This window comes from Microcaecilia unicolor, unplaced genomic scaffold (genome assembly GCF_901765095.1).
Source record: "Microcaecilia unicolor unplaced genomic scaffold, aMicUni1.1, whole genome shotgun sequence".
NCBI lineage: Eukaryota > Metazoa > Chordata > Amphibia > Gymnophiona > Siphonopidae > Microcaecilia > Microcaecilia unicolor.
In genome coordinates this window covers 1-22944 of record NW_021963017.1, presented here as the reverse complement: position 1 = coordinate 22944, position 22944 = coordinate 1, and the positions used below count along the sequence as shown (strand labels likewise).

The following is a 22944-nucleotide window of genomic DNA, read 5'->3' as shown; positions in this document are numbered from 1 at the left end:
ATGTTTCTCCCCATTGATCCAACAAATTTGGATCCTTGCTAGGGATATGATCCCTATTTTTTTTCAGCTTTTTCATACCTGATTCCACCATTATAGGATGGTGGGGTGAGGCAGTGGGCAAAGAATAATTCTAAGAAATCATATTTGTTAATTCTAACTTTCACTCTGCAAGTGAAGGAATGCCAGATGGTTCAGATTATTTTGAAAGTTTAGCTTGCCGAGCTAAAGGTTAGAAAGGTCAGAGACAGAAATTTCTTTCACCCTTGTGAGTGATGGATTGCTAAATGCTGGCACATCTGTATACTATTATAAGCCAGGCATATTGCAGGCAATTTGAAAGGATTAGGCTGAAATACTATTTAGAAGTTCTTGATATGTAGATTCTAGATATTCTTGAATTCTGATTTCTGTGTATTTTAGAATATGTATTATAAGGATGCTTATTTTAGAATATGTGTATTCTGTGTAGTTAATATGTAGGAAACCTTTTTAAATTCTGTATTACTCTTTGTCTGACTTTCTAAGCAAAACTGTAGTTGAAGAGATCAACATATGGTTTGACTTAGCCATAGTTCTGGCTGGTTTAATGTATGGAGCTGGTGGGTGAAAAAGGTCAGGAAAAGTCTTGATTAATTATAGGAAAATGTAAGAATATCCATTAGCTTCTAAATGAACCCAGTTTAAGCTATAGCCGTATGCCATTAAGTAAGACTGGCCTTGACCCCTTAATGAATGCCAGAGTTCAGTTAGTAGTTAGTATGAACCAGACTAGGAATATGAGAATAATAAATGTCAGATTGGCCCCTTCGCCCCTCAATGAACCTAAGTTAATCATAATAAAATGTAAGAGACTGGTGCCAAATTGTCTGGTTTGAGAGGCCCCAGGTCACAGGTCAGTTTAGGATGTCTGGAACCTATGTAACTGATATTTTTAAAGTAATGATTGGCTGAGGCAAGGTAACCAATCTATTCTTTACCATCTGGAAAGTAAGGGGGGCTAGGAGGGGGCTTAGGACTGTATTTAAGTGGGAGCAGAAGCAGCTTACGTCAGAAAGACAGGAGAAGGAGCTCAGAAGAGAAGAAAGAGAGCAGAAGGAACAGACAGGAGAAGGAGAGCTGCAGGAAGACAGACAGCAGCAGAAGAGAAGCAGCTGAGACAGAAGCCACAAGATCCAGAGAGCTGAGAGAGAGAGAAGAGAGCTAGAACTGATGTCCTGCTTTGTTTGCTGGCAAATAAAGAAGATTTCTACCTCATTCTGGTGTGTGCTGCTTGACTCCTGAAGTACCACAGGTTCTGCTAACAATAGGGGTAATTCATGCATCCATTCCTGCAACAGGGTAATTAGACTTTATTGGAAAAAAAAAAAAAAAAGGAATAAGTGGAATCTTGTATTTAATTCCAGATCAGAAGGATAGATACTGGTGTATGCCACATACAACTGTTGTTCCATGAGTAGTTTGTGAACAAGGGCAGCTAGTACATCTTTAAGAATCCCTATGTAATGGAGAAGGCCAAAAATGTCTGACCTAGGCTTAATATTCTGTTTCCATATCATCAACCTGATCAATCCATAGACTGGTGGGTTGTGTCCATCTACCAGCAGGTGGAGATAGAGAGCAAACTTTTGCCTCCCTATATGTGGTCATGTGCTGCCGGAAACTCCTCAGTATGTTCTCTATCTCAGCAGGTGGTGGTCACACACAGCAGCAGCTCTGGCTAGGCCTCCAAGCCTAATTTTTAGGTTTTGTTGAGTGCCTGGGGTTGAGGGCTCTTTTGAGCAAGTGCAAACCTGGTGGTGCCAGGTCCCTCCTTTTCTCCCCCCTCCCGCTGGCTCCGTTAAAAAAAAAAAAAAAAAAAAAAAAAAATTTGAACGGCCTTAAAGGCGTTTATTTCGACGTTTATTTAAGCGTCTATTGCAGCTACTCACTGAGACACCAGGTCGTTACAACTCGGAGCGGACAGCAGGTAATTTTTACCTTTTTATAGCGGGCGGGGGTTCCCCGATTCTTCTCCTCGTGGCACATGGCGTCGGAGGGCGAGGGCGCAAAGGGTCGCTCCCCGGGTCGCTTGAGCGCTTCTAGAGGGGATGCGGGGGTCTTAAAGCCTGATTCGCCCTTGTTGGGTGACAGTTTCGTGACCGATGAATGTCCCGGTCCTTCCTCCGGCGTGGCGGTTTTTCCCGCCATAAACGCCCATCCCCCGCTCCTCGCCTCCGCCATCTTGGCCAGCCACGCGGCTCGGCCGGCTTCTTCTTGGGCCGCCCTTGAGGTTGGAGACATTAATGCCATGAACGCCCTTAATTTGGGCGACGGCACAGAAGCGGCTAAAATTAAGAGCCGTTCTTCCCGCGCGGCTCCCTCGCGGAGTTTCGCGCCGGATGCCATTTTGGATGCGCAGCATGTCTCTCCCCCGCTGTTGCGAGCGCCGGTTGAGAGCGCGCCTAGGGCTGTTGCCCAGGCTGCGGAAGTGCACAGTCTGGGGGGTTTCTCCCCCGAGTTCGTTTTGCTGTTGCATCAGGCCTTCCTCATGCACAACGCTGCCCCCGCTCCCTCGTCTGGTAAAGAGGTTGAGGTTCCCAGAGGTAAACGCCCTCGGGTTGATTCTCAGGCCTTGGAGGAATTTGTCTCCTCCGATGTAGATGAGGGCAGCGTGTCTGAGGTCTCCCAACGGTCCTTTGCGGATTCCTTGGAGGAGACGGATCCCCGCTCGGATGGAGCGGATGACCCCTCTGCAGCGCGGCTTTTTTCGCCCAGAGGATTTGCCCAACCTGTTGTTACAGGCCATGGACACTTTGAAGATATCCTCTCCGGAGGACGTCTCTCCCTCAGCCCCTGTTGGCTCTGCCATTATGCTGGGGACGAAGCGCCCGCCTAGAACCTTCCACGTGCATGATGCCATGCACACCTTAATTTCGGCTCAATGGGATGTCCCAGAAGCGAGCCTTAAAGTGGCTAGGGCTATGTCCCGCCTCTATCCTTTGGCTGTGAGTGAACGTGAGGCCTATCTGTGGCCTACCGTGGATTCTTTAATCACTGCGGTGACTAAGAAAACGGCTTTGCCGGTGGAAGGTGGCACGGCCTTGAAGGACGCCCAAGACAGGAGATTGGAGGCGGCCTTAAGGTCGTCCTTTGAGGCGGCTGCTTTAAGTTTGCAGGCCTCAGTTTGCGGCTCCTACGTGGCCAGGGCGTGCCTGACTATGGTGCAGCGGGCTTCCCCCTCGGACCATTCCTTGAGGGCTGATTGGCCAGCCCTGGAATCGGGCTTAGCCTATTTGGCAGACTTGCTGTATGATGTCTTGAGAGCCTCAGCTAAAGGCATGGCTCAGACAGTCTCTGCGCGGCGGTGGCTTTGGCTGAAACATTGGTCTGCTGACCACGCCTCTAAATCCCGCCTGGCTAAATTGCCTTTTAAAGGCAAGCTGCTCTTTGGGGTCGAGCTGGACAAAATCGTGACCGATCTCGGCACGTCTAAGGGCAAGAAGTTACCGGAGGTCAGGGCTCGGGCTAGTGCTCGTCCCGGTACCTCCAGAGGACGGTTTCAGGAAGCCCGTCGGTACCGCCCGGGCAGGTCGGGTTCTTCTGCCCCCTCTTCCTTTAAGAGGAATTTCTCCCCCAAGCAGCATTCCTTTCGCAGAGACCGCCGTCCCGGAGGTGCTCCCTCCGGTCCTCCCGCAGGGTCTCGTACCCAATGACGGGGTATTGGTCCACGCCCCAGTGCAGATTGGAGGACGGCTGTCCTCGTTTCTGGGCGAGTGGACCACAATAACTTCAGACGCTTGGGTGCTGGAAGTCATCAGAGACGGCTACAAGCTAGAGTTCTGCCGACCCTTAAGAGACGGGTTTGTACTCTCTCCCTGCAAGTCTCCGGTCAAAGCTGTGGCAGTGCAACAGACTTTGGACAATCTGATCCGCCTGGGTGCGGTCGTTCCGGTGCCAGAAAGTCAGCTTGGCATGGGGCGTTACTCCATTTACTTTGTGGTACCAAAGAAAGGAGGTTCTGTCCGGCCTATCCTCGACCTCAAAGGGGTCAATCGGGCCTTGAAAGTGCGGCACTTTCGCATGGAGACTCTCCGCTCTGTTATAGCGGCAGTGAAGGCAGGGGAGTACCTGGCATCCTTGGACATCAAGGAAGCGTACCTGCATATTCCCATCTGGCCTCCTCATCAACGCTTTCTGCGTTTTGCAGTCCTGGGACGACACTTCCAGTTCAGAGCCCTCCCGTTCGGGTTGGCTACTGCTCCGCGGACCTTTTCCAAAGTAATGGTGGTCATAGCGGCCTTCCTGCGAAAAGAAGGAGTACAAGTCCATCCTTATCTGGACGACTGGTTGATCCGAGCCCCCTCTTATGCAGAGTGCGGCAAAGCTGTGGACCGGGTAGTTGCTCTTTTGAGCTCCCTGGGATGGATCATCAACTGGGAGAAGAGCCAGCTGCGCCCGACTCAGTCCCTGGAGTATCTGGGAGTTCGATTCGACACCCAAGTGGGCAGAGTGTTCCTGCCAGACAATCGGATGGTCAAGCTTCAGGCTCAGGTGGACCAGTTCCTGGTAGCCTCTCCTCTTCGGGCTTGGGACTATGTGCGGCTGTTGGGCTCTATGACGGCCACGATGGAAGTAGTGCCCTGGGCCAGGGCTCATATGAGACCACTACAACACTCTCTGCTGCAGCGCTGGACTCCGATGTCGGAGGATTATGCAGTGCGTCTTCCCTTGGATCCAGCAGTGCGCAAGGCGCTGAGCTGGTGGATGCAGACAGACAAGTTGTCTGCGGGAATGCCTCTGGTGACCCCAGAGTGGATTGTCGTCACGACGGACGCCTCATTGTCGGGCTGGGGAGCCCACTGCTTAGGAAGGACAGCGCAGGGGCTCTGGTCTCCTGCAGAGGCGAAGTGGTCTATCAACCTCCTGGAACTCAGAGCCATTCGGTTGGCGCTTTTGGAGTTCATCCCGTTACTGGTGCTGAAGCCTGTACGGGTACTGTCGGACAATGCCACGGCTGTGGCCTATGTCAACCGCCAGGGAGGTACCAAGAGCGCCCCTCTAGCCAAGGAGGCTATGAGTCTATGCCAGTGGGCGGAAGCGAACCTGGAACAGCTGTCAGCGGCCCACATTGCCGGAGTCATGAATGTCAAGGCGGACTTTCTCAGTCGCCATACCTTGGAGCCCGGAGAGTGGCAGCTATCTGCTCAGGCGTTCTTGGACATCACGAAGCGCTGGGGCCAGCCGAGCCTGGATCTGATGGCGTCATCGGCCAATTGCCAAGTGCCGCGCTTCTTCAGCAGAGGACGGGACCCTCGATCCCTGGGAGTAGATGCTCTTCTCCAACAATGGCCGACACAAGAGCTTCTCTATGTGTTCCCACCCTGGCCCATGGTGGGCAGGGTCCTCGACCGGGTGGCAAGACACCCCGGCAGGATAATCCTGGTGGGTCCGGATTGGCCCAGACGTCCCTGGTATGCGGACTTGATCAGGCTCTCAGTCGACGATCCTCTGCGGCTGCCAGTGGAGCAGGGCCTGTTGCATCAGGGTCCCGTGGTGATGGAGGATCCCTCCCCCTTTGGTCTTACGGCCTGGCTATTGAGCGGCAGCGTCTGAGGAAGAAGGGCTTCTCAGACAAGGTCATCGCCACTATGCTGAGAGCGAGGAAACGCTCTACTTCTACTGCTTACGCCAGGGTTTGGCGTATCTTTGCAGCGTGGTGTGAAGCAGGCTCACTTTCTCCCTTCACTGCTCCAATTTCTTCAGTGTTGGCGTTCCTGCAAGAAGGTCTGGATAAAGGCCTGTCGCTCAGTTCCCTTAAGGTCCAGGTAGCGGCTCTGGCTTGCTTCAGGGGCCGCCTGAAGGGTGCTTCCCTGGCTTCCCAGCCAGATGTGGTGCGCTTTCTCAAGGGAGTTAATCATCTGCGCCCTCCTCTGCACTCAGTGGTGCCTGCGTGGAATCTCAACCTGGTGCTAAGAGCATTGCAGAAGCCGCCGTTTGAACCCTTGTCGAGGGCATCTCTGAAAGACCTGACGTTGAAAGCAGTCTTTTTGGTGGCTATAACTTCAGCCAGAAGAGTTTCCGAGCTCCAGGCGCTCTCATGTCGAGAGCCTTTTCTGCAGTTCACTGAGGCAGGAGTGACTATTCGCACAGTGCCTTCCTTCCTGCCCAAGATTGTTTCTCGCTTCCATGTGAATCAGCAGCTCTGTCTCCCTTCCTTTCGTAGGGAAGACTACCCAGAGGAGTACTCTGCTCTTAAATATCTGGATGTGAGACGAGTCATCATCAGATACTTGGAAGTGACCAATGATTTCCGGAAATCGGATCATCTGTTTGTCCTGTTTGCAGGTCCTCGTAGGGGTCTGCAGGCTGCTAAGCCTACAGTGGCAAGATGGGTCAAGGAAGCAATTGCAGCGGCTTATGTGGCCGCAGGGAAGGTGCCGCCTATCCAGCTGAAAGCTCACTCCACAAGAGCTCAGGCGGCCTCGATGGCAGAGGCCGGTTCCGTCTCATTGGAAGAGATATGCAAGGCGGCAACTTGGGCTTCGGCCCATACATTCTCCAAGCATTACCGCTTGACTGTGGCTGCTCGGGCGGAGGCCCGGTTTGGAGCTTCAGTGTTGCGGTCAGGGATTTCTATGTCCCGCCCTGGGTGAGTACTGCTTCGGTACATCCCACCAGTCTATGGATTGATCAGCTTGATGATATGGAAGGTAAAATTATGTATAATCATACCTGATAATTTTCTTTCCATTAATCATAGCTGATCAATCCATAGCCCCTCCCAGATATCTGTATTGTTTTATTCTGGTTGCATTTCAGGTTCAAGTTTAGTCTTCAGTTACTTCAGAAAGACTTCGTGTTCAAGTTTTTTCACTTGGATTCTTCAAGAGTTAAGACGAGTTTGTGTTACAGTGAGCTGCTGCATTCCTCTCCCCTCCGTTTTACGGGGCTGGATTGAGACTTATAATTCTGCCGGCACTCCCTCCCGCTTCGTGCGGCTGTAGGGCAGTTTTGTACCCCTCCCGCTTCGGCGGTGTTCGGGTCAGTCAGCTCCTCTCGCGGTTGCGGTTGCAGGATAAGCCAGATCCCCCCGCATCGGCGGGTGTGGTGTCCCTCCCCCGCTCCGCGGGGATGAGCTGGACGGATTCCCCTCCCCCACTTGTGTGGGGATGAGCTGGGTTCATTCCCCTCCCCCGTTTCGGCGGTGGTGAGCTGGGCAGAGTGTCCCTTCGTGGGTGTAATTCTCTAAGTGCTGAGTCCTGCGGATGGAGCTTTGATATCGACATACTGAGGAGTTTCCGGCAGCACATGACTACATATAGGGAGGCAAAAGTTTGCTCTCTATCTCCACCTGCTGGTAGATGGACACAACCCACCAGTCTATGGATTGATCAGCTATGATTAATGGAAAGAAAATTATCAGGTATGATTATACATAATTTTACCTTGTTAGGGAGAGGGACTTCCTTAGCTATTGAGGATATAAGGTGTCTTCAACAGGTGAAGCACTTCTTGCAAGGGGCCACAGTGGATTAGAAGGAATATCTTTAGCATGTTTTTTTTTTTAACTGAATGATGGGATGATTGAGACTCCTGATGAGTGAAGATATCACTGTAGTCCATGGAATGTTTGGAGTGGGAGCAGGACACTTCAAGAGAATATTTTTTAAAATGAATAAGGACAATTTGCTGATAACAAGAAGACAAAAATTTCATGAGAGGGTTGTTTTAAAGCTAGTGCTGATGAACATTGTGGAGCTTCTATTCATGTAGGTGGATCCTGCTCCTGAAAACCAGGCATGACTTTTAAAATAATATTTAAAGTGTCGCTGGTGTTTGAGCAGGCTTCAGTTTTGAGTGATAAATGAGGAAAACTCATCTTCTACACTCACTACAATTGGAGAGGTTATCCTCTGGATATTTTTGGGTGGTTTATCTGTATCAGTTTTATGTGCTGGGTGCAAAGCAGAGAGCAAAAGATAAATCTCCTGAACACTACAAATGCTTAGGGGAAGAACATTTCTTCTGCACATGTTACTTTGCAGATGTCATGGCACCAAGTCTTACCCCTTAGCTTACTGTGTTCATTTTCATTTGACTGTACATTGAGCTTTTGATGTATATGGTATTCAGTGCTAGAAGTATTGTGCTTTTGTTCTGTGCTATGACTATGATGTAGGTGGTTTCTTAATGGTATTCTGTGCTGATTTGGAGTTCGTTGGTGACTGGGAGCTTGGCACTTGCTTAAATAAACCTGTGTACTTTCCTTTTCTCAAGATGGACCCAGGAGGCTGCTATCTGAGGGAGTATTAGCTGATCCCACTGAAGATGGCTGGTATTATAATCTCCGTAGAATAGCTGGCCAAGCACTGTGAAGCCTGAAGATGTCAATGAATCTCCTTGCCCTTGGTGACATCCGTCCACAGTTGTAGCAACTACTTATGTTGTGGTCTGCTTCAAGGCAGAAAATACGTTTATCGTGTGCATCCACCCTGGTCATATTATTGTCACACATTGGCATCTATGAGAGCCAACATTTCTCCCGATCTTGTGAGAGAAAATAAGTGTAATGAAAAAGAAAACGCATAAAATCTATTGTAGAGGTGTGAAAAAACTAATCTCACACTTAGATGGTAGATAAGAAAAAGTGAAACGGAGCAGAACCTTAGGGATTTGGGACCCTTTTCCAGTAAGCTCAGAACTCTGAGACAGTTATTCCATCTCAGTGCCATTCGATGATGTCACCCACATGAGCTGATTCATTCTGCTTACTAAGAATGAATGCTACCTGTCCCATTGTGATGAAGCTCCGATGTATCCCACCTCATTTTCCTGAATCTTGTTTTTTTCCTTATGACTTCATCTTTTACTTCTCAAGAGAATAGAGTCTGACTTGTTTTCAATACTGCTGTCCTGTTCTTTCTGCTCTCCCTTTCCACATCTCAGACCTCCCCATTGTTTGCTACCTAAATTTGGCAGAGAGCTCTTGTTTGGCTGTTTCTCCAGGTCCCTTTTTAAAATTTCCAAATATTTTTCAACTGTAGGCCATTGCAGGTTCTTTTCAATTTGACCCTCCTCAGTAATCCAGGTGTGATGACCATGTTTTCCAGCTCCTCCCTCATTAGTTCAGGGCTACTCTTATTTCACAGCTTTGAAAAGAGCACCATTGTAAAAGTGAGGGATTTGTTAGACCTTTTGTTTATTCTTGTCCAAGTGGACTAATTCGGCAAGTACACTATTTTTCTAGAAGAAATCTTCATGACGCTGTTTTTTTCAACAGATTTACTACTATGCTGATGCCCATACAACCCATACCACTTATCCAGATGGGCTTGAAGTCTTACATTTCTCAAATGGACAGATAGGTAAACACTACTTTAAAAGATTTCTAAACTATTGTAATATCAATATATTTCTTCTCACGTACTGTTGGAATGACACATACCTTGTGCTTTTTTTATTTTTCTTTTTAATAGAAAAGCATTACCCTGAAGGAAAAAAAGAAATTACATTCCCAGATCAGACTGTTAAGAATTTGTTTCTTGATGGGAGCGAAGAAAACATATTTCCAGATGGCACCATTGTTCGTGTTCAGCTGTAAGAGATCCAGTAATTTCAGTTGTTTTTTTTAATAATGCTGTTTTTTTTTTTTTAAATAATGCACAACCTTATGCTGTAGAAAATGTGTATGTATGTGTGTACTACTTGCTCCTTATAATCAAATCTGAATGCAATGATTGCTTGTTTTCTGAGCAGCCTACCAGAAACACCCTATCCCACTTAGAGCAGTGTGTCAGTTTATAGTCCTTCCAGCGGTTTCTTGGCAGTTTTTCTTCTCCTGTAGGCTGAGCTTAGTTTCACTTTTTGGGCTGGCTATCCATGATACTGGGAATGACTTCAGAACTGCAACTACATGTGGTTTCTTTTTGCATCACAGTGCCCTCTGGCACTGCCTTTCTGGGTCAGATTGTTGCTAGCTTGCTGGCTTCTATCTCAGCATTATCTAATATCACAGGCTTGGGCAACCACAGTCCTTGAGGAACCCAACCCAGTCATGTTTTTTCAAGATTTTCACAATAAATATGCATGAGATTGATTTGCATGTATTTGTATGCAAATAGATCTCGTTCATGTTCATTGTGGCAGTCTCGGAAACCCGATTGGGTTGTGGCCCTCGGACTTTAGTTGCCCAACCCCCGAGATCTCACAAGTCGGTGGAATGACTTAAGCTGAAAACAGGCTCCAGGGTTTCTGATGCAGTCGCAATCCTTATTTGCATGGTGCTCCTCCAACCCTCTTCCAGCACACCCTGGAGTTCTGTATTAGAGGTAGTCAAAGGCAGATGGATATGACCAGGACATAAAATGTTTTCCTTCATAAAGAATAACAATCAGTTGGGAGTCACATGATGTGTAAGAAGAGACTTGCTAGCAGTTTACCCCATGAATAGAGGCTGTGAAGACGGGAAATAAGAGAAAAGATAAAGAGCAGCAGTGAAAACACTTTTTGTTAGGAGGGACTTGAACTGTATGTGGAAGTAGATTGAGAATCAGGATTGTGGATGTCCCATGAGTGAGGATTTCACTATCCTCCTTGTCCAGCAACTGGAATTCATTTCAGCCCTGCTCGATACACAGAGTTTGAGCCTTCCTCCCACGACTGAGAGTGGAAAATGATTGGCTTCTCAGGTTTGTACCTTTCAGTAGGTGCAGAGATGGTGAGCAGTTTACCCGAAGTTGAAATAGACCTTGATGGGTTTTTAAAATATATTCTGGTTGAAACTGGGTAAACAGCAGCGAGAAGTCATGCAGGGTACACGGAACACCAAATATCATAATGCGTGAAGTGTTGACAAGCAGCAGCCCAAGTTCCTGAAGAAGCCAAGATGGGTGGAACGGTGGCCCCGTTCAGTATAAGTGCCGTTTTCCTTGGCGTTTTAAACCACCATGTGAATTTTTGAATATTTTAAAATTTTGATTGAGTTTTGATGCCCACTAAAAGCACTTGAAAATATTTAAAAATAGAAAAGAGTTTTCTGAAATTAATGAAAGAAATCTGATACCGGTTCAGTTGTAGGTTGGTTGTACCCTAGGTAATCCTATGGCTCTCTGAGGTCTTTCTCCTTTTTTTAAAAATAGAATTAAAAAAAACAACAACAAAAAACAAGGTCACATTACCATAAGAACTTTGCATTCACTGGTGGTCTTTTGAACTTTTAGCATATTTTACTGTAATTTGTACACCAGTATTTATTATACTCGGTGCTTTTTTTGTGCCGGTATGCGCTGGTAAGGTGTACCGGTACCTTTTTTAATATCCTGCCCCCGTTTCTTCTCACTGCCTGCTCAAGAGTCCGCAGTCACTCAGTGCAAGCGGTCCGGCACCAGCACACTCAGCCTTAGTTCCAGCCTATCGACTCGTGGCAGTCCCTGTTGGTACTGTCCCTCTGACACATATGTATCAGAGAGGACGGAACTAATGGCCTTCCTGAGCACATGGCGCTGGGCGTGAAGGCTCCTCAGCGCTGGTTCTGGGCCTTCTGTTTGGCTGATTACTACTGGCCCGGACTTGCAGGCAGAGGGAGAAGGAGGAAGGGCAGGGGGAGAGAAATGCCTGGCATGGATGGGAGGGAAGGGCAGGGGGAAAAAAGGGAATTGCTGGACATGGATGGGAGCGGAGGGCAGGGGAGAAAGGTGAATCACTGGACATGGATGGGTGGAGAGCAAGGGAATTGCTGGACATGGATGGGAGCGGAGGGCAGGGGAGAAAGGTGAATCACTGGACATGGAGGGGAGGGCAAGGGAGAAAGGAGAATCACTGGACATGGATGGGAGGGGAGGGCAAGGGAGAAAGGAGAATTGGAGGGGAGGACAGGGGGAGAGGAGAATCGCTGGATATGGATGGGAAAGGAGGGTGGGAGAGGAGAATTTGTGTACATGGAAGGGGAGAGAGAAGAATTGCTGGATATGGATGGCTGGAGGGAGGGGAGAAAGGAGAATCACTGGACATGGATGGAGGGGAGGACAGGGAAGAGAGGAGAATTGCTGGACATGGATGGAGAGGAGAGCAGAGGAGAATGGCTGGGCATGGATGAGGGCAGGGAAGAGAAGTGCTGGACATGGATGGATGGGAGTGAAGAGAAAACAAGATGCACATGGATAGAGATGAGGGAAAGGGAAGAGAGGAGAAAAACTGCACATGGATGGAGAAAATAGGCAAATGCTGGATCAACAGTGTACCTCCTCCAATCAAGTCTGCGGAGGACCCAGCTTTTACTTAAGGATGTAGGGCAAGAAATGAAGAAGTAGGAAAGTAAAGAAATAAATAAATTGACAGGAAGCCCTTGAAACGGAGTTAAGAGAACAGAAAGAGAGAGAGAGCGCAGCAGAATCATAGACTGGGACCAACATGATCAGAAAAACAAAGTCACCAGACAACAAAGGGAGAAAAAAATCATTTTATTTTTATTTGTGTTTGGAATATGTCCAATTTGAGAATTTACATCTGCTATTTTATTTTGAACTGTATAGGAGGAATTTATTTTTGTTTTTCTGGTATTGTGCTGTACACAGAGTCTAGCTTCTTAGATTTCAGGTTGATTTTTGAAGAATTTGAAGAGAGGCTATCTCTGTTCTGCATGTGAAACTGCAAGGTAGTCTCTGAATAGGGATCTATTTGCGATTCTGAGATTTTGATTAATATTGTGTTTCAGATTTGGCAAGACTGTTCTAATTCCTGGTGTGTGTGCTGATTTGGTTTGTGTCATTTTGGGTATACTAGAGCTGTAACGGTTTACAGAAATTATAATGAAAAAAAATCAAGTTATTTTTCTTCTCCTATACTGGTGTAATATTTTCAATGATGCCTGTTTATATGCACCATGGCTGGTAAAAGGGATGTGGCTACCGTAGGGACAGAGCCATAGATAGTGACCCTGCTCCTAAGGTTACCCATAATGAGTACTTGTACCTTTTTTACTACAAAAAAAGCACTGATTATACTGCATAATTCGTGGTTTTGAGTCCATGTGTACCCTTATCTCAATGATTGGCTACTGAAGAGTATGTCAGAGGACGGTGCTCAGATGCTCTAGCTTCTAGGGCTCATTTTAAACTACCCAAGTCCCATCTCCACCCTGTTCAGCAATTGGAATTCATTGGAACCCTGCTCGATACGCAGAAGGTTCGAGCCTTCCATCTTCTGTAGTCACACTGGCTTCTCAGGTTTGCAACCTCTCAGAAGGTCACAACTCAGCAGATGTTGAGGTTGTTGGGACATATGGCGTCCACAGTTTGTGATGCCCATAACACGCCTTCATATGAGAAATGCCCAACGGGCCCTAACTTCTCAGTTGTGCCAAGCCATGGGGAACCTGGGAGATGTCATCCGTGTCCCCCCAGAGCTTGCTCACTTCCTGTTGTGGTGAACCATTCGATCCAATTTGACTCGGACTTCCATTCCAAATTTCTCAGCCACCAAAAGTGCTGACGACGGATGCATCTCACCTGGGTTGGGAAACTCATGTAGATGGGCTTAACAAACAGGGTGCTTGGTCCCTAGCAATAAGATCTCCAGATCAATCTGTTGGAGCTTCGGGCTATTTGGAACACTCTAAACAACGGAATCAAATACTCAAGATGGTTCAACAAGAAAGATTTCCAGTTTTGCAAAGGGGTGAAGGTCTGGTTGCGGAGACAGGCATTTGGATAAAATTGTGGAAGGGAGAAAGGGAACAGCTGGGGGTTCCAGATATTAGGAGAGTGTGATGCATTATTATAGAAGGGGATTTTAAATTGTTTTGATTGATTGGTTTTATTGTTGTTAATTGCCTTTGGCATTTCTTGTAGCAGATTTCAATTCAAAACAAAATAAATACATGTCTGATAAGCAAAGCAGTTAAAATGATATACAATCTGAAGAATTTAAACATTAAATCTGGAATATTGAGGCTTAATTGGTGTATAATATTGAAAGTTTTACATATTCTGCTGTCTTGCAGTGATGGAAGCAAAATCATAGAGTTTGATAATGGACAAAGGGAACTGCACACCTCACAGTTCAAGAGACGAGAATACCCAGATGGTACTGTCAAGACGGTATACAACGATGGACATCAAGAAACTAAATATGCCTCAGGGAGAGTAAGAATCAAAGATAAGGATGGAAGTGTTGTAATGGATACCAAATAACCTATTTCTGTAAATATTTGCAGTGTGAATCATGAATGTATTTATTTTTCAACGTGCAGTTATATATATATATATAATTTGAAGTTTTTTGATTGTTTTTTTCTGAATTAACTAAAGTATAGAAAAATATATTTGTGATTTTAAAAAAGGGCAGAAATATGTTTTAGGTCTATACACCACTAAAATGTACATAACTGTATATATGTATATGCATTACAGATATTTTGTGATGTTCTGTTAAGTTTCTAAAATAAATATTTTTGAATTGATTTATTGGGATAGTCACATGCATTGTGGAAAGTATAAGGAACAGATCTGCAGTCAATTGTCCATTGTTCAGAATTGTTGGGTATTAATGTACAATACACCTTTAAGACATATTTCATCAGTGTGAACCAGCTTTTGCTATTGTTGTCAGTTCATTTATGCACATGGATCCAAAGGGCTTGTTCCACAAAGTGTTTTGCCAAACATTTGGTAGGTAGGATTTCGGACAATTCAACAGTTGTTGAAAGCATCTGATCCATATTTATTTATTTATTGGGATTTATTAAACAGTCTTTATGAAGAGATTCACCCAAGGCAGTGTACAGTAGGTACAATTTAACATAACTTACAATTTTGTTAACTGCATAACAGTAGTAAAGTGACCAGATATAAGCATAAATACAATTAATGAGATAAACTGCATAGATTTGATGATAATCTTACAATACAATGAAATATTTTACTGTGTAGCCAAGGGGCCAAGTAGAAACAGGTGACACCACAGATCATATTACAGTGTGGAACCCTCTGAAAAGGGTGTTTTGCTAACATTTCTATTCAGAAATTACTGATTTATGATCATAGAGGTAGTATAAAGGCACTCACCTTGTAACTATTAGCAAAGTCTAAGGAAGAGTGTGGCATAGTAATAGGGAAGTGGATATCCACTTGGTAACCACAGTTAATTCTCACGGAGACAGGGACAATCTGCATGGTATTACTGTGGTAACGGTATTAATGATCATGGTTTTACTGCAAGGATGGGGAGTTTTAATGCGGTAATACCTCCAAAAGAACTACTACTTAAAAAACCTGACGCTTGTGAGAATGTTTTGTCATTTTGGCAGAGCAAGGAAATGGGTTGGCCTAAATTAAGTCAGCTTGCAAAGTATCTTTTAGTTATTCCAGCAACCAGTACCTCATCTGAAAGGACATTTTCACTCGCATAAAACAAAGCTGAAGCCTTAAATGGTTGATGGACTGTGTTTTTGCATGGACTTTAGGAAACACTGAGCTATATAATCAGTATTTTTCTTGATGGTTAAATAGATTTTTTTTCTTCAAGCTATGTGTCTTATTTCTATGCTTAAATTATTGGGGATAGAGAAAGAAACCCTGCATATACTCTAGTCCAAGGGAACAATATAAGAAAGTGAAACCTCTATTCCAGTGAGCTTTCCAATTTTAACCCTTATACAGCCCCATTTTAGATAACAGGACTTGAGATGTCCAGGTGAGTGCATCTTAGGTTTCACCAGTATTTTAGAATAGAATCTACCGAAATAGAGCCTGTTCTGAAATACAGTAGAAATAAATGTGTGCAACATAAACATCCATTTTTAGAGAAATAAACGTATATAATATTGACAGGTTCAAAGCCAGCACTTAACTGGTTAACTTTCCTGCTTATTTTCGAAAGAGAAGGGTGGCCATCTTCTGACACAAATCGGGAGATGGCCACCCTTCTCCCAATGCCGGCCAAATCGGCATAATCGAAAGCCAGTTTTGGCCGGCTTCAACTGCTTTCCGTCGTGGGGATGGCAAAAGTTCAAGGGGGCGTGTCAGCAGGGTAGTGAAGGCGGGACGGGGCGTGGTTAAGAGATAGCCACCCTCGGCCGATAATGGAAAAAAGAAGGGCGGCCCTGACGAGCATTTGGCCAACTTAGTCCATTTTTTTCACGACCAAGCATCAAACAGGTACCCAAACTGACCAGATGACCACTAACCACCTCCCAACCCGAAAAAAACAACTTAAAAAACGTTTGTCCTTTTTTTTTATTTTATTTTTTTAGAATATATCGTTTGCTATGCCTCCGTCCCTGCGATGGCAGTTGAGGATGTCCAAAATGTTTCTGTGAGGAGGACAGCCATGCCTTTGCTATGCCCTCTGACACCCTTTTTATTTATTTATTTGGATTTTGGATCACAAATAGCAGCAGTGGAATTTGAACCGGCCACCTCTAGATTGCAAGACCAGTGCTCTAACCAGTAGGCCACTCTGCCACTCCCTTGAAATTTGGCCATACCTGTGGGGGGAGGGAGCAGTATGCAGGTCCCTGGAGGGGGGGAGGTATGTATGTGTCAGCGGAGGCATAATGAAGGCATGGACGTCCTTCTTTCAAACATTTTGGACGTCCACAGGGATGGCCAATTTTCAAGGGAGTAGAGTAGCGTGGAGGAATGGCAGAGTGGCCTAGTGGTTAGAGCACTGGTCTTGCAATCTAGAGGTGGCCAGTTCAAATTCCACTGCTGCTACTTGTGATCCAAAATCCAAATAAATAAAAAGGGTGTCAGAGGCATAGGAAAGGCATGGCTGTCCTTCTCGCAGAAACATTTTGGACGTCCTCAACTCCAATTGCAGGGAAGGACGTCCTCAACTGCCGTAGCTTCCCCTCCTTAGGAAGGAAATTGTGTGCAAATGAGCTAATAGCGAGCAGCTCATTTGCATGCATGCCCATTTTCCTTTCCATATCGGTAAGGGAAGGGCTTTTTATATTGTTAGTGGGACCAGTGCACTACAAATGCTGGCTGCTCCCACGACCAAATGCCTTGGATTTGGCCGGTTTTGAGATGGCCGCCCTCGGTTTCCATTATCGGCGAAAACCAATGCCGGCTATCTGAAACCCGGTGATTTCAACATTTATGTAGAGATTTGGCTGGCCCCAACCATATTATCGGAAAAAAAAAAAGATGGCCGGCCATCTTTTTCGAATTAGTTGGCTCCGCCCATTTTATTCCCCTCTTTGTGACCTTAGAAACATAACCAGTTATTATCCCAACGCTGTCAAAGTAACTGGTTAATTATATCTTTGTTAAACTATGAAGCGAAGATTTTGGCAAACCTCTTAGCTCAAGTTTTACCTCACCTGATAGTATATCCACAGGTGGGATTTGTGAGGGATAGACAAGTAAGAATTTTGGCCTCTCTGGACATCCAAAGGGAGAGAGTTCCCTCACTTCTAATTAGTTTTGATGCTAAAAAAGCATTTGATAGTCTGTTGGAGCTTCATGTTTGCAGCTTTGAGATTCTGTGGCTTGGGAGAATTCTTTATAGGAGCTATAAAAATATTATATAGAGCCCCAAAAGCTAGAGTATGGACTAATGGAATTATCTCTGTTTTGATAGCCACTGGGGCATGCACCAAGGTTGCCCCCTCTCACCATTGTTATTTTGGATCCCTTGTTGCGAGAGATTGAGTAAACTGGACATCCAAGGTATTGCTATTAGTCCCCAAACAAAGTATTTATTTTCCTTTTTTTTAGGGGGGGGGGGGGGAGGTTTTGGTATTTTTACTGAACTTTAGGGAAAATGCAATATAAAAGCAAGTAACAAACTGAGAGCATATAAAGAACAGGAACAAGATTAACAAAGCATGGGATCCACATTAGGTATCTGTTAAAGGGGAGAAAAACAAAAAGAAATCCTATGTCAAAGTTATTTCCAGTAGATAATTTGTATTGCTGTTAGGGAAAGGGAAATGGGACTTGATATACTGCCTTTGTGTGGTATTTTGCAACTTCATTCAAAGCGGTATACATATATTCAGGTACTTATTTTGTACCAGGGGCAATGGAGGGTTAAGTGACTTGCCCAGGGTCACAAGGAGCTGCAGTGGGAATTGAACTCAGTTCCCCAGGATCAAAGTCCACTGCACTAACCACTAGGCTACTCCTCCACTTCTTTAAGATGTACTTTTTTTTAGATGTACTTCTTTCTTTAAGGTAGACCACTGTAGTAAAGACTTACTTGAAACTCGCTTTTTTTTTTTTGCTAAGTACATCTAAATCTATATGTAATACACACCAAATTCCACTAATTAGAGAAGTCCACCTTATCTAAGTTTTTCCAGAAGCCTAAAACAATTTTAAGAGAAAGCAAAGAATCTTGTAAAGGACAAATGTTCTCTTTGAGTTAGGATTGAAACCAAAGTGATTTCAGTAAAAGGTATTTCTAACATAGGTCCTTGCATATTGAGAATAGTACAGATGGTAGCCTAAACTCAGACCCAGTATTTATGCACATAGGTACATTTAAACATATCCTTTTTGATTGTATTTATTTATTTGAGGATTTAAATTTTTGAGATTATAAAAATGAGATGCAATATGACCGTTATTAAATTTTGTGCAGTATGTAATTAAATTTAGTACTTCCTTTAGGTCTCTATAGGTTACATTTACAAATCACTGATCTAAGCTGTAGCCACCTGAAAAATTCAGAATCCCTCAAATGATATGATTGCATTTCCGCGTAGGTTCTCCAATTAATGGAAGAAGGATTAATAAAAGCACTTATATCTCATGTAACTTGTTTTTGCCATGTGATCCAAAATTCCATGTAGACAAGTGCAAAGTGATGTACATTGAGAAGAATAACCCAAATTACAACTACACAATACTAGGTTCTATATTAGGAGTCACCAAGGAAAAGGAGCTAGGTGTTATTGTAACACAGTACATGTCAGCAGATATTGTGGACATTTATGTTAAAATCTTATGCTCAAGTATGTGTGGCAGTGATAAAAAAAAAAGCAAACAATAATAGGGAATTATTGGAAAAGGAATAGAAAATAAAACAAAGCATATCATAATACATCTGAGACCGCACTAAGTATTGTGTGCAATCCTGGTTGCTGCATTTAAAAAACTGGACAAGGTACTGAGAAAGGCAACCAAAATGAGTAAGAGGATGGAACTCCTCTCATATGAGAAAAGGCTAATGTTAGGGCTCGTCAGCTTAGAGAAGAAATGGCAGTGTGTATATATATATATATATATATATATGGGGGGGGGGGATTTGATAGAAGTCTATAAAATCATGAATGGAGTGGAATGGGTAAATGTGAACAGATTGTTGTCACCTCAGCTGTGAGTTCTGCAGTCCATACCAAGCCAGAAGTGGTTATAATCATTGCATGGAATTAAAATAGAAGAAAAAGTGTTAGGATAGGTCCAAAAGGGTGGGGGTTCAGGCCTAGGACATCAAACATAATGAAGGGAAGAGGATGGGATGGGGAGGTTCAGCTTTCATCTTAGAGACTGGAGATGGAATAGGGGAGGTGAAATAACAAGTACACCAATTGGAAGTGCCGGGTTCCATGCCTAGTGAAGCAAAGCAAGGGTTTGAAGGTTGGGATACCTCCTGGAGAAGACAGAACCTTGTATCATTTGGCCATGACCAGTTGGTTCAGATGAGGCCTTTACTGAGATGTATTTCTTGGAATGTTGGGATTTCATCACCAATTATGGAAGATCTTACAAGCTTTAAACAGGTACAGAGCAACAGTAGCCATGCTCTGATACCTATCTTAGCATGCTAAAACAAAAAGATGGGGATGTTGTGTGAGTACCTTCAGGTACTAAGAAAGCAGAGCTGGTGGTATTGTTTCACAAATGGGTGGACATGATGGAGATTAAAGCTATGGCAGCAGACCTGGGAGGCTATTATGTGATTATTCACTTAGGAAATCAGTGAACTTTTGTAACATTAATCCCAATAATTCTGATAAAATATATTTTTTTTTCAAGTGATTCTGTGGCATCTAGACAAGGAGTCAAAACACCCATGTGTAGTTGGTGGGGGATTTGACCCCAGCATAGATAAGTCTAATGCTACCGGTTTAGAACACATTGCTCAGTGGCAAAAAGAGTACAAAACCCAAATACTGAAAAGACTCCAAACTGCCCAAAACACAGCAGCCAGACTTATTTTTGGCAAATCAAAATTCGAAAATACTTCACCTCTTTGAGCAAAGCTTCACTGGCTCCCCATCAAAGAATACATTTCAAGATCAACACAATGACCCACAAAATCATCCACAATGAATCCCCTGGTTACATGACTGATTTGATCGACCTCCCTGCCAGAAACAGATCTATTTCTTCACGAACTTATCTTAACCTACATCTTCCCAATTGTAGAGGAATTAAATACAAGACCTACTACGCATCCAGTTTCTCCTTTTTGGGTAGCCAGCTTTGGAACACTCTACCCAGACCAATCTGATTAATAAATGACTACTTACCCTCTAGAAAAATGCTAAAAGCTCATCTCTTTAAGCAAGCCTACCCTAATGCCCCAACATAATCATACCAACCTCCACTCCAAATTCTGTTCTGACTTAGATACCGACCTCCCATCCTTCTCTTCTCCATCTCTCCTTACTTTTATCCCTCCTTACTCCTTTTCTCCTAAATCATACTATCCTATCTTGTCTAACCTCTCTTCCTAGTCATATATTATCAAGCTCAATTTATCATACACTACCAAGCCCAACTTTACATTGTTTCACTACTGTTTTTGAAATTTCTATTCTATAACTTTGTATTGCAAATTACTATGTAAGCTGCATTGAGCTTGCATTGTGTGGGAAAGCGCGGGGTACAAATGTAATAAATATTGGACAAAACTCCATCTTTTTGGCACTGAAAAAAAATAAACTGCATCAATATGGGAATTGCAGGGAACTAAATAGACCAAAGAGGAAAAAGATGTAAATTTGGGATCCCAATGTCAAACATTTACCTTCAACAGCACAGAGATATATATTGAATGGTTTAAAGACTCAACACATTCTGAATACTAGGTGAAAGTAGTTGAACTACATGACAAGTGGCTTGGGGGATGACAAACTGGCTGTTCGGGGGGGGGGGGGGGGGGGGGGAGGGAAGGGTGCCGGGAGTTTAATGAGGGAGGGATACACAAAAATTATATTAAAGGGTAGGTATGATGTGTTGGGAGATGAGAAAGAGAATTGTATCCAGAGCTGTCACAGATATCTGGGCTGGGGGTGAGGAGAGACAGGACAAGCACAGGCTCTCCCTAAATAATCCTGATTCATAGTAACATAGTAGATGACGGTAGAAAAAGACCTGCATGGTCCATCCAGTCTGCCCAACAAGATAAACTCATGTGTATACCTTAGCTTGATTTGTACCTGCCTTTTTCAGGGCACAGACCGTACAAGTCTGCCCAGCAGTATTTCCCGCCTCCCAACCACCAGTCCCGCCTCCCATCACCGGCTCTGGCACAGACCGTATAAGTCTGCCCTCCACTATCCTCGCCTCCCAACCACCAACCTCTCTTCCCCCACCTGCTCCGCCACCCAATTTCGGCTAAGCTTCTGAGGATCCATTCCTACTGCACAGGATTCCTTTATGCATATCCACACATGTTTGAATTCCGTTACCGTTTTCATCTCCACCACCTCCCGCGGGAGGGCATTCCAAGCATCCACCACCCTCTCCGTGAAAAAATACTTCCTGACATTTTTCTTGAGTCTGCCCCCCTTCAATCTCATTTCATGTCCTCTCGTTCTACCGCCTTCCCATCTCTGGAAAAGATTTTTTTGCGGATTAATACCTTTCAAGTATTTGAACGTCTGTATCATATCACCCCTGTTCCTCCTTTCCTCCAGGGTATACATGTTCAGGTCAGCAAGTCTTTGCTCATACGTCTTGGAACGCAAATCCCATACCATCCTCGTAGCTTTTCTTTGCACTGCTTCCATTTTTTTTAACATCCTTCGCAAGGTACGGCCTCCCAAACTGAACACAATACTCCAGGTGGGGCCTCACCGACGACTTGTACAGGGACATCAACACTTCCTTTCTTCTGCTGATCACACCTCTCTCTATACAGCTAGGTCTAGGTCTAATCAACAGAAGGCAGCAAGTGTGACTGGGTGGGGGTAGGGTGGACAGGATGGGCCAGGGGCAAGAAAGAAAACATGCTGGAACTGGTTTGGGCATTCAGAAGTTATCTTAATGCATAGTTGTAAAATATTTGAAAGATCTATTTGTTGACTTTGTGTGGTTTATTGGGTTTCTAATTAAAAAAATGTTTGAATTACAAAACAAAAAAAGTTTAGATCCCTGGAGGAAAAGTCCTAACCATTTAGACCTGGGGAAAGCCACTGTTTCTTCCTGAGGTTAAGTAGCATGGAATCTTGATATTTTTGAGACAATATGTCTGCTCTGTCCTCTGACAACTGTACCGGTTTATAATGTGATCCTAAAATGTGGTTAATGCCTTTACTGTTATTCTCATTTCTAAGGCCCTTCACTGTTGTAGTTTCCTCGGCAAAGACATGTGAGCAAGGCATTGTGTGTAATGTAGTTCACAGGCAATGCAACACTTGTCAGTCTGAATAAGAACGGTTACCACTGGTTGTGAGGCTGCCCAGACCTCTTTTCTCTCTCAGCCAAGCCTGGCTCCTGTGTCTACTTGCTATCGTTGCCTGTTCAGTCTTACTAATCTGTCCTGAGAGGTCAGCCAGGTATGATTGAGAGTCACCCTCTAGGCCACCCCTTGTTGATGGCAGGCTCTGTCCCCATTGGTCTCTATCTGCTCCTCCCTGAGCCTGTGTGAGGCCTCAACACCCATTTGTCCCTTCAGCCATGAGGCATTTCACCACCTTGCTAGAGACATGGAGCATGCACCATCTTGTTCCAGACAGCTCTGTCCTGCTGAAACTCCCTGCAATGGACTTGGTTTTTTACCTTGAAA

The 22944-nt window shown here is 44.7% G+C and overlaps 1 protein-coding gene across 2 annotated transcripts in view; it reads left to right on the top strand.

Moving 5' to 3' along the window:
- The window catches only part of LOC115458757 (centromere protein J-like), a 170513-nt gene extending 156261 nt beyond the window's left edge, over positions 1 to 14252 (top strand). For both annotated transcript variants that reach the window (XM_030188570.1, XM_030188569.1), the window contains exons 14-16: positions 9260 to 9344; positions 9456 to 9576; positions 13979 to 14252. In XM_030188570.1, the coding sequence (XP_030044430.1) occupies positions 9260 to 9344; positions 9456 to 9576; positions 13979 to 14168 (396 nt within the window). In that variant the 3' untranslated portion in view covers positions 14169 to 14252. The remainder of the gene's footprint in view (positions 1 to 9259; positions 9345 to 9455; positions 9577 to 13978) is intronic.
- The last annotated feature ends 8692 nt before the right edge of the window (positions 14253 to 22944 follow it).